Source organism: Mauremys mutica, chromosome 11 (genome assembly GCF_020497125.1).
Source record: "Mauremys mutica isolate MM-2020 ecotype Southern chromosome 11, ASM2049712v1, whole genome shotgun sequence".
Taxonomy (NCBI): domain Eukaryota; kingdom Metazoa; phylum Chordata; order Testudines; family Geoemydidae; genus Mauremys; species Mauremys mutica.
Window position 1 is genome coordinate 44,122,375 of NC_059082.1, and position 12,141 is coordinate 44,134,515.

Consider the following 12,141-nt stretch of genomic DNA (forward strand, 5'->3'; position numbering starts at 1 on the left):
CTAGTGTTGTCAGTGGGAGATGTAGATGTCAGAAACTTTGAATATCAGGCCACTTTTATTCAGGTACTTAATAATAGGCACTCAGATTCAAAAAATAGAACCTGTACCACTAGATATATATACCATAAGACTTACTTAGGTGAATGATTGCTGTGAATCATAAAATATTCATAGTAGAACTATTTAATGAGTATATAAAATATGATATATAGATATATATGCCATAAGACCTACTTAGCTGAACGATTGCTGTGTATCATAAAGTATTCATAGTAGAACTATTTCATGAATATATAAAATATGGTCTAAGACTCTTAAAAGTCAGATCCCAAGACCTCTTATGCAATGGACCAATATCAGGGAGGAATTATATTACTTACAGAGTTTTGGAGGAGTAATTTTTTAAAACATTTCTAGTCCCCAGTGCTGCACCCCAGAATCTGTCGCTGGAAGTGCGGAATTCCAAGGTAAGATGCTGTTAATTTGCCATTTTTGAGTAGTAGATGGAGCCCAGGTAGACTAAAACTTCAAGCCCCTTTAGACTCTTCCTTCAAATCCCCCCATCCCTCAAACAGACTTTGACATATGTCCACCTCTCCAGATCACAGGGCTTGATGGGCTTAGTCCAGATCAGTCCTGTACTATCTCCCCAAGTACTCAGGTTCAAGGCAGGCTTTTTCTTTCCATGTGCATCACCTGATTATTCCAACCTACATGTCCTTAGTTTCCAACCTCTTGGATAACTTTACCAGTTTGGGTACAGCTCAGGTCTTACTCTGGGAGACAGTGCCTGCTGTCTTCCGTTCATTTGTGTACATTCTAACAAACTAGAGGAATTATGACCCTGTGTTTGGAGCAGCACAGGCTCCATTGTGGGTTAGGAGTACACTTAACTAAATAGGAGTTGGGCAGTGGCAATGCACCAGGGCTAAGCACAGAGGGTTTGTACTATAGAACAGAAGAGTTTAGATCAAACGCAAAAGCCCGAAGTAACAGAACTAGAATGTGTTCCCAGTGATTAACTACTGCCCTGTGTGTCTGATATATAATAATTTCATATATGTGTGTGTATACATATGTGCATATAAATATTATGGGATAGCCTCCTGGGTACATTAAAATAGAGAACCATGTGCACATTCATTTTTATTTTAGGCACAAAGATTTTACAATTTGAGTATTTTTGCAGATTAGTTAAAAATTCTTTCCTAAACCTCCCCTGTTTTACTGTTCATATTCTTTTTTTGGTATGCACCAATACCAAAGCAAGATAGTACTACATGGAGCATTAGGAATAAGCAGTTTGATCGGCTAGATGGGAGGCAGTGACTTCTAATACATTTTACCTTTCACAGAGCATCATGATACATTGGCAACCCCCTCCTGCAGGAACACACAACGGTCAAATCACCGGCTACAAAATTCGCTACCGTAAAGCATCTCGTAAGAGTGAGGTAACTGAGAGCATTGGTGGGACGCAACTTTTCCAGCTAATCGAAGGTAAGCTATTTTACATCATTTAGTCAAAACTGAAAAAAGTCACAATTAGCCCCTGTTGTCAGGAGCTGAGTAGGTCCTGATTGTTTCTGGGAATGGCAGGTTTGGGTACAAGGTTCTTTACACTCCTAGCCTTTACAAGTGACCTGAAAATGAGCTTTACATGAGCTAATTGTGGTAAGTTTGGAGGCAGCATGGGACAGCAGGTAGGGTAGGACTGAAGTCATGACCTGTGTTCTATTCCTAATTCTGCCATTGGATTGCTGCGTGTACTAGACAAGTCCCTTAAGTCCTCCCTGCCTCAGTTTCCTTATCTGCAAAGTGGAACCTTTGTAAAGAATTTTGAGATCCTTGGTTGAAAAGTGCTAATGTAAGTTTTTTATTGTTGATAGTAGAATTGTACTGAATACGTTGTATAACAAAAGTAACCAGGACACTCAACACATAAGTGATACTAAATGTTTTGTTCATTTTTTAATCTCTGAAGTCACAACTAGTCAGCCACTGTTTTTGCTATGAGAGAAAATAATGAGAGCCCTGCAAATCTGTGGACCATGTTTGCAGATCAGATGTGGATACAAATTTTGTATCCACACAGGGCTCTAAAAATAATAGCCTAACTAGATGAACACACACTTAAAAAAGGCATTTGTTCCCAGATCTGCCAGCTCCATGCACAGTGAGTTTCAGTGGTGCTGTGGCGCTCTAGAATGGAGCAGGACCTCTTCTGTTCAGGGCATTTAAAGCCAAACCAAAGTACACTTAGAAACACTTCAGTCCCATCATACCCTTATCATTAGGGAAATTCAGCATGCAACCCATATCATTAGTACATTTAAATGGGCTCTGTCAGAACAATCTGAATTTTGTAAACTTAACATCAGTTGACAGGTCAATGGAAAATTTTCAGAGGAATGGTATTCCTTTAAAAATAGCCTTCACAATCCAGACTTTACAGCATTCTGTTGTATGAAAATAGTAAAGTGGAACTGATTAGAAATGGTTTATAAACAAAACTGAAACTGAGTGCTCTGAACAGTGTAAATACACAAATACAAGAAATAAATTCTAAACATTTATTATAATAAACTAAAATGTGAATAATGAAGGTGATGCTGAACTGATTTTTAACTCTAGTGTTCATTTAAAAATTAGTTGATCTGTGAAACTAATATTACTTTAGTTGTACCACAGAGATTTTACGCTCAGGGGATTTTTAAGTTTTTTTGTTTTTTCCTTGGATCATTTCCTCCAGGATGTTACATTATCCTTTGAATCCTGGGTTTTTTAAGGCTCTTTGGATATCATCTTGAATTCTTAGCTCCCACTACATAGGAATTGCCACATTGGATTAGACCAGTGGTCCATCTAATTCAGTATCTTGTCTGTGACACTGATCTGTACCAGATGTTTCAGAGGAAGGTGCAAGAAATCCCATAATGGACAAGTATGGAATAATTGCCCACAGAGGAAGTGTTTTTCAAACCATGTCAGTAAAGGTTCTTTATTTAAAATACTTTAAATGGCACAGTGGTAGTTTTTGGGGGTAATGGTGGATGCTCTTATTCATATGTGTGTTTGATAAAGGTATATATTAACTATTACAATGTATCTTCCCATTGCTTTGGTTATAGCTTGTAGATGTTTTTCTAAGAAGAATAATTCACTTTCTACATACTTTGATCACTCAATAGCTGATACTAAATGCAGAAGGTTAGTTAAAGGAATGTGGAGGTTTCTGTTGTGCAGACAAAGGGCTACTAGCGTGAAAAGCAGTCTTTCATTTATCAGCTGGCTATATATGTTGCAAACTACATTCATGCTGTTCTGCCAGTGACCTACAGGAGAGGTCTCCATAGTGCTGTAGTTGTGGGTGTCTGCTGTCACAGTCTGGCTGTTACACTATAATTTGTGTCAGTTTCACTTACTGGAGTCTCACTGCAAGTAGTGCTGATTTCCATTCCTGACCTCCGGTTATGCTCAACAGCAGTTTCAAAGGTGAAAGGCCAAAACATAATGCAGTTAACTTGCTGGCTCTGTTTCAGGCTTGACCCAAAAGATGTCACAACAGCAGCTAGTGTGTGTATCCACTCGTTTAGTTTTGCATTAACAAGCTTTTACTGTCAAAGTCTGATAGTGAGATTATTGATGTTTTAATTAGACATTGTGATTCTTTGATCACCATTAGAGCTCCTATTTTAGTAACTTGTATATTGTTTTTATATTAGGTCTTGAGCGAGGTACAGAATACAGTTTCCGTGTGGCTGCCTTAACAAGCAATGGTACAGGACCAGCTACTGATTGGATATCAGCAGAAACTTTTGAGAGTGACCTAGATGGTAAGGACCATAAGCATGTTTCTGACTTTAAAGACCTCAAAATTCGTGGACCAGGGTAATTACAAAATTTGGCAGATTTTTTTCCAAAGCAAACATAATTTTGCTCAGTTGTGCTTACTGTATTCTAATTGCACAACAGGACATGTGCATTTTATTTATATATAATTTAAGTAGTAGTCACTAATGTAATAAAATTCCTGTCAATAAATTGGCCTGAAAACTGAACATGTAAATACTGCTCCTTTACTTTCTGTTCTATATATTGGGTTGCCTTCCCCACTAAATAATACCTAATTACAGGGTGCCAACGTCAATTAATTATTCAATGTCAATTGAAAAGAAATAATGTAATTGGGTACCTGACTTTAATCCTCCACATGTTTTCACGCTGCAAAAGTGGGGAAAAAGTTGTTCCTTGAGGCAAGCAAAAGTGTGATCATATACCTATTATTTATACAGCAGGCTAGTGTTTTATGAAGCGAATAAAACACAGTGAATGCCCCAAAGAATTCCAGTGTAATGCCCCAATCTTTAAAGGTCCCGTGCTTTGGCAGACTGCTCTGCTTAGGGTGTGTCTTGTTGACTGCAGCAGGGCTGTGTGTGTTCAGCAGTCTGCCCACACCTTATACATTGCAGGTTGTATTCCCTAACTATAGTCATGGTGAAATGAATGGGAAGCACAAAGACTGAGGGCTTGGCTACACTTGAGAGTTGCAGCGCTGGGAGTTACAGCGCTGGTCGTACAGCTGTGTAGGGAAAGCGCTGGTATGTGGCCACACTCACAGCTACCAGTGCTGCAGTGTGGCCACATTTGCAGCATTTGCAGCGCTGTTGGGAGTGATGCATTATGGGCAGCTATCCCAGCGTTCAAGTGGCAGCAACGTGCTTTTCAAAAGAGGGGGGTGGGGTGTAGTGTGACAGGGAGCAGGGGAGAGAGAGAGAGTGGATTTTTGGAGCCGACACTGTGTATCAGCTCCCTGCCTTGCAAAATCAGAAAATTTTCCCGACCCCTTACTCTTAACTGCAAACAGCCTGCAGACCAGATAAGCAGCTGCTCCAACAGACTCCCTTTCTCTGCCCCGCCCCCGCTGTTTCTCTCATCAAGCAAACACTCTCCCCCTGCCTGCCTCATTCACAGGGGTTATCTCATTTGATTGTTCACAGTCAGTTACAGATTGATCACAGCAAACAGGAGCTGTGTTTGTTTTTTAGATAAGCAGCTCCCGGAGCCCCGAGTTCACAACAAAACAAAGAGAGGCTGCATAACAAAACAAAGAGAGTAATTTAGTTAAAAGCATTCTGGGATATCTCCTAATACCCTGGAGGCCAATAACAGCGCTGGTGTGCGGCCACACCTGATGAGCAGCGCTGCATCACCAGCGCTGCACTCATTACACCTCAAGCAGACCAGGTGTACAGCCAGTGCTGCAGCCAGGGAGTTGCAGCGCTGGATGTGCCTTGCAGGTGTGGACAGTTACTAAGTTGCAGCGCTGGAAAGCCTCCACCAGCGCTGCAACTCTCAAGTGTAGCCAAGCCCTGAGTAGAGAAAGGAAAAATGTGGATGAAGGTAACAATAATAAGATTATGTGGTGACTTAAGTACTTAGATTCACACCCTGGTGATAGGCTGTTTCTTCTTCTAAACTTTCTCTCTCACCTCTTCCTTCTTTATAGTAGAGAGAGGGTAAGAGGGCATTTGACTGAGAATGGTAACTATTTGGGTCTTATGGAAGAACTGAGGTTAAGATTTTCAAAGTAGCCCAGGGAATTTAGACCCATATCATCTTCCATTCAAAATTAAATCCTCTAGATGGTTTAAAAATCCTATCCTGAGTCTCTAGGAGGGATTTGAATGAGGAAAGATGGTTTAAAAGCTGGTGCTGTCCAGAATCTGACTGCAGTTGAGTTTGGTAAGAAGCAAACTATTCTTTTAAAAAGTGTCACTTCATCATTTCATGCAAGAACTCTTAGAAACTGCATTCAGTGACAGTGTAAGAGAATATCTTGAAAAACAGAGGTGATTAAGGATAACCAGTGTGTGTGAGGCCATGCTTAACTAATCTGCTGACGTTATTTGATGATATATAGCTGTCATGATAGGTAAGGGGAATTCAGTAGGTGCACTATATTTTAGATTTTCAAAAAGTATGTAATAGGTTCCACATTGGAGACTAATGGCTAAGGTAAAGAGTCACAAAATAGCAGGCAATATTAGGGAGCTGGAGAGAACACTGCCTTTAGTAGCTTATACAAAAGGTAGCTACAGAGAAATTTCAGTTTAGAAGTGGTTATGAATAGAGTCCTAGGATCAGTTTTAATAATCTGTTAATCTTTTTTGCATTTCTTTTTTTTCTCTTTATCACCTTCCTTTTTATTCCTCCTTTTTTGTTTAAAGCAGCCTTATACTCTGCTCATCTTGGCTCGTGGCAGATTCTCTTGTACAAGGCAATCTTATGGTAGTGTAGTGCCACTATAATGGAGCTTGCACTACCCAGCCTCCTCATGCAGTGAGGTGGCTGTGGCACCTCTGCGCACAGCTGATCTCCAGTTGATGGAATGGCCCCTGTACACTGTTGTGAGAAGTTTAGAATGGACTGAGTTTGTACAATTTAATCTCATTTTTAACATTGTATTAATGTAACTTTTTATATTTAATAATTGTGAATTTTAATTGACCAGTAATATTAGATGGAGACCATAAGCCCTCTAGGTGAGGCAGGCCAATAGGCATGTTCTGATCTGACATCCTGATCAGTGCAATTGGTTGAATATTTTCAATACATAAAACACAGTTCATTAAGCAAGAAACCCTGCAGGCAGGAGCCAGCAGAACTAGCAGAATTGATTTTGTGTGTGTGTGTGAACCTAATATTCATCCATCTTATCTTTTATTTGGAATATTCAACATCTGCCAGTGCAGGTTCCACTGGATGGAGAAAGTAATGCAAATAAAAAGCAGCTATTTTTCCTTTACTTTCAAGCAATTTAGTTAAAGGTGCAGACATATATATTAAGTTTGTTTAATTGCTTATTTTTCAATTAACTATGGTGGTAAAAGCCCTTCATTAAAATGACTTTGGTGCTATGCTTCTGATAGTGCTATGGAAATCCATCTGAACTCAGCTACACAGTTTTGACTGATTTGATTGGATCCTGATTGAGTGTTTGCTATGTTCAGACACTTAATATGGATTCCACAGGTGCTCCTTTCTGATGATGTCTCAGCAGTAAGATTGCATGCAGTGGGCTCATAACTAGACCAGTGAGGTGATGCAGCTGTATGAGAGTATTAAACATTAGCCACATAGTCACAATATGGCTGTGTACTTGCTTTGGTAAGTAAAGGAGGCTTATAGATTTAAAGAGGGACTACTAACCTTGAGTTCACTGGACAAATCACAAGTGATTTATGTAGCAAATTTAATAACTTCTTATTGGCAGTTAAAGCTATAAAATTGTCTACTTAATTCTACAGTGAAGTCATAATCTTTTTGCTATGTCATCATTCTGTTGTCATGGAAATATTTTTATGCCAAAAAGTCGGTAATGTGACTGTGCTGCAGTAACATACATAAGAAGTAAATGGTTAGTGAGTATGGAGTGGGGTAAATCCTTTATTTTAAGCAAATTTTGCAAAACTGCAAAATGGCAAGGAAAATAAACAAAAGCTAGAAAGTTAAATGGATTTGTCTCTGTAGGTAATATTTTGCTCCAGTGTAAAAGTTCTCCTTTATGAAAAGTATTAGAAGTATGAATTTCTGTATATATTAGAATATAAAATTAGGTTAATTTTGGCAGCACAAGGGCTTAAACTGGGTTTCACAAGCTTGTAAGAATACTTGGTTTCATGATTTTTGTTAATTGCATTTTTCTTTTTGTAACAGAAACTCGTGTTCCTGAAGTTCCAAGCTCCCTACATGTTCGCCCACTTGTTACAAGTATTGTAGTGAGCTGGACTCCTCCTGAAAACCAGAACATTGTGGTAAGAGGATATGCTATAGGGTATGGCATTGGCAGTCCTCATGCACAGACTATCAAAGTGGACTACAAACAACGCTATTACACCATTGAGAATTTGGGTAAGGAACATTCACTAACATTGTTTTCTAAATTTTAACTCTGATTTGTATTGGTGTTTTCCAAGTATCAGCTTAAAAAAAATACAGAACTGTGTTTTTCAAAGATACTTCCATTATGAAGTGTAGCATGGCAGGCACTCACCACCACGGTGCCTCCTGCTGGTCATCCGGGAATTAACTCAGTTCCAGCCTCGGAGTGCCTCCTGCTGGACAGTGTCTTCCTGCTAGTGCCTCATTCCTCCTGATCTTCACCACTTATAGCACTTCAGGCCCCGCATCCCTCCTGGACCCCTTACCTTGGGGTGCTGCACCACAGCAGTGCCCCCACATTCTGGGTCTCCCCTCCCCAGGAACCCCAATCCCCTAAGCCCACCTCGCCTCAGTGACCCACTGCCAGTCCTCATCTAGCCCCTTCCCTCAGGGGCAAACTGCAGTCTGAAGTGGCCACTCATCATCGGCAAGGGGGTTTGGATCTGCTGTCTTTCTAGCCCCAGCTGCCTCCCTGCAGCCCTAGTACCTCCCCTGGCCTTTAGCAAGGCCTCAGCCTGGGGACTCACCAGGCCAGAGCTCCGCAGCTCTGCCTGTGTTTCCCCAGCTCTGCTCTGCCTTAGGTACCCCGCTTGCTCTCCAAGGCAGCCTGGTTCTCTCTGCTCCTCAGCTGGAGCAAGTCTCTCTCTCACTCCCTCAGCCTGCCCTTTTATCAGGGCCAGCTGTGCCCTAATTGGGTGCAACCACACCTGTGGCTGACTACCCAACCAGCTGCTCTTGGCTGCTTTTAACCCCTTCTTAACCAGAGTGGGGTGACTGCCCTGCTACATGAAGATTCTACAATGAGGTTCGAAACTTACCTGAAATTTATCATAAATTCTGTTTCCTATTAAAAAGAGAAAAAAGCCAGCATCCCAAGTTCATTGAGAGGAAGCATTGTTCTGATTGATTTGTTCATACCTTGCAAGTATTAGATTTTCCTTTGAGTATTATAAGAAACCCTTGTGATGAGCACCACCCCACTGTTCTATCACTAAAAAATGAGCTCTCCAAATAAGAAAAGGTCTAAAGATTTGGAAAACAAACCTTTACAGGCTGTTTTATGGCATCTAGGGAAAGTGCTTTGAAGTGAAATGTTTAACAATACGGAACTATATTGGGTCTTAGGATAGTAGAACAGGGCCTAGGATAACATGGTAATGTTATAGAAACTGTTGGGGTATTTTTCCTCAATGTTATTTCAGTCTTGCTCCAGTTAAAGACTTGGTATGAATACAGACATCCTGCAGTATGCGAAAACTCTTGTACGTTCTGATACACGAAGCATGCTGGAAGAAGTCTTTGAGAAAACTCAGTTCTAGTTTTGCTGCTTATTGGATGCATTTCTCTGTTAACAAGTAAAGCAGTGAGTGATGTATAGAGAAACTAGAGGCAGAAAATAGAAATAACTAACAATTTGCAATGAGAAATTGCACTAAAACTACATGTGAATTTTTCTTCCATCAGATCCAAGTTCCCACTATGTCATAACTCTGAAAGCATTTAACAATGTTGGTGAAGGAATCCCACTCTATGAAAGTGCAGTGACCAGGCCTCATACAGGTAAAGGACAGTGTATGCCTTCTTTTAATTTATTGTTTACTCAAAGGTGAAAATTATAGCCTTGAGTCCCAGGAAACAATCAAAGACATGAGAAAATGCATAATTCAATAGAGTTTTATTCTCCTATGGTATCAGATATTCTCTGTGTCCTAAACTGGTTCACATTATTGCCTTTGTGGTTAACTTCAGTTATTAAGCCAGCTATTAAACTACCCAAAACTGTATGTTTGTTTTTGTTTTGGTTTTAAATTCTAGAATTTACTCTACAAAAACTTACAAATGTTCTGATTTCAGAATGTGGCTTTAACTGTGTAGCACAGATGATACATGTACAATTTGAAAAATCTGGCCCTAATTTTTTCCTTTTATGCATGTCTCAGGAAAAGGATAGCATTTATCTTTCAAGCTGAGACGCTGATTAGAATGCATGCATTCTCTGTATGATGTATTTAGGTCTTGTTTTGCAGTAACTACATTAAATGAGGCATTAGGGTAATGTTTTTCATCTTGTAGTAAACCGATAATAAACCTGATATTATCTTGGGCTTTAAGCAGAGTAATCCATTAGCCTCCAAGTTGCTGTTATCCTATGTCTCATTCTGCTTCTTGGCATTGCTAACATTGTGTAGCATTTTGGCCTTGTTTTAAGAGATAATTCATCAGATGTAAACATTGTTGTGAGTTTAATCTTTCTTTTGAAGACCAGGAATTCTGCCAGGTTTTCTAGAGTACCTTGGAGTTTGAATTCCCTGAATCACTGAATATTTCATATAACAGAGATTTTTTCCCCAAAATGCTCTGAAAGATGATACTTCTCCAGTAATCTTGTATGAAACACTAATTACTTATCCCTAAGAAGTCCATCTTGTTCTTCTCATATCATTGTTTTCTGGAGAAGAAATAAGTGGATGGTTTTGAGGCAAATAAAGCCAAAGGTTGGAACTATTATCTTATCCTAAAAGTACTTTATATGGTGATAGTTACATGATGAACTTTACAGGATATTTTTATTCATAACCTTTGCATTAAGAAGCGATCGGGATGGGATAATTACGTTGCTAGTCTTATGTTCCCTATTAACTCTGGCTTTTCTCTCTTTTTCTCCATTCCTCATCTTTCATTCCATTGTATTACCCTGCATTTCCTTTTTTTGTTTTTGTTTACATTAAAATGCCACATTCTCCCTTTTTAATTATAATACACTACTTTTTACCCATCAATCCTCTAGACACTTCCGAAGTTGATTTATTTGTTATTAATGCTCCATACACTCCAGTGCCAGATCCCTCCCCCATGATGCCACCGGTGGGAGTTCAGGCTTCCATTCTGAGCCATGACACCATAAGGATCACTTGGGCAGACAACTCTCTGCCGAAAAATCAGAAGATCACAGATGCTCGCTACTACACGGTCCGCTGGAAAACAAACATTCCTGCAAACACGAAGTACAAGGTACTGAACAACATCAGCACAGTTGGTACAATGTAATGAACACAGATTCGATGCTCCGTTTTGTGGTAATTGTGATTAGAGGGCTGAGGTATTTGATGAGCAAGCAGTTTAGATTTGGGTCCAATTGAATTTGGCATGAATGGACTCCCATTTAGAACAATATCCCTCAGTTTAGTAATCACTTTAAAGTGATAAACTTGATCTAACTGGACATTTTGGGGTCTATTTTTCTGTCAATAGTTCTGTATAATGTGGAGTGATATATGTGAGTGGATAGAAGAATAATCTCCTTTTTGGGGTGAAGGTAGGGGGAGGAAGACACTTGCAGGATTAATTTCTTCTGCTGGAGTTTGGATGCTAAAAAATATAGAGCTTGTATTCTTCATTTGGCCTTGGCATAATCGCTTGCGTGAAGGATGTGGGCTCACCTTTATGGGGCCAGTAGCACAGTAATACTGTGTATGTTACTAATGGCTTCTCTTCAGACAGTAATGATGGGAATCTGAATTAATGGTGTGAGTCAAACTGAAAGATATTTACCCTACTTCATGTAAAAGGAAAAAGACAAGCCTTTCGGTTCATACTAAGTTTATGATAAAACTATTTTTATGACGGTGATTGTATAAAAAAATTATAACTAGTCCATTATGGCATTCCCTGCTTCTCAGACTTTTCTGAATATACCATACCAGAGACAGTTGATTTCAAGACTTCTTTGGACTATCAGTGATTTGAAGGCCTGAAAAATGCTGACTGTACATTTCAAGTTAGAAATAAGCCTCAAAAGAAATGGTTATTACATTTGCCAGTTAATGGAGCTCCTTTTATGCTCCTTTACAGAGCAATCTTATTACAAACTACAAATGTTATATTGGTATGAAAAGATGCATGGTTTGTGTGTTACGCCTCTAAAAGCAGGTGTTATTTATGAATCCACATTCCTGAGTCACGTGCACTGGGCATCTTGGGAGCCATTTGTAGCTTATGAGTTAAGACCCTATTGAAGATACAGTACTGTATGAATTGCTCCCATAATGCTCTGTGCTGGTGACCAGATGACTCAGGAGAGTGGATTCGTAAGTAATGGACGAAACATAATACATAACAATGAAATAAAATTGTTCAAAATTCCTCAGTGCAAAGTGTTTGCCTCAGAACGCATAAGCATCAGGTCCATTTGTGTTG

The 12,141-nt window shown here is 39.5% G+C and overlaps 1 protein-coding gene across 8 annotated transcripts in view; it reads left to right on the plus strand.

The window, feature by feature from the left end:
• Positions 1–12,141, plus strand: part of NEO1 (neogenin 1) — a 553,761-nt gene that overhangs the window by 468,855 nt on the left and 72,765 nt on the right. For 5 of the 8 annotated variants that reach the window (XM_044979726.1, XM_044979730.1, XM_044979728.1 and 2 more), the window contains 6 exons: positions 418–467; positions 1,356–1,500; positions 3,726–3,836; positions 7,720–7,914; positions 9,409–9,504; positions 10,733–10,956. In XM_044979726.1, coding sequence (XP_044835661.1) covers positions 418–467; positions 1,356–1,500; positions 3,726–3,836; positions 7,720–7,914; positions 9,409–9,504; positions 10,733–10,956 — 821 coding nt within the window. The remainder of the gene's footprint in view (positions 1–417; positions 468–1,355; positions 1,501–3,725; positions 3,837–7,719; positions 7,915–9,408; positions 9,505–10,732; positions 10,957–12,141) is intronic. The other 3 variants (XM_044979729.1, XM_044979734.1, XM_044979731.1) reach the window with 1 other exon arrangement.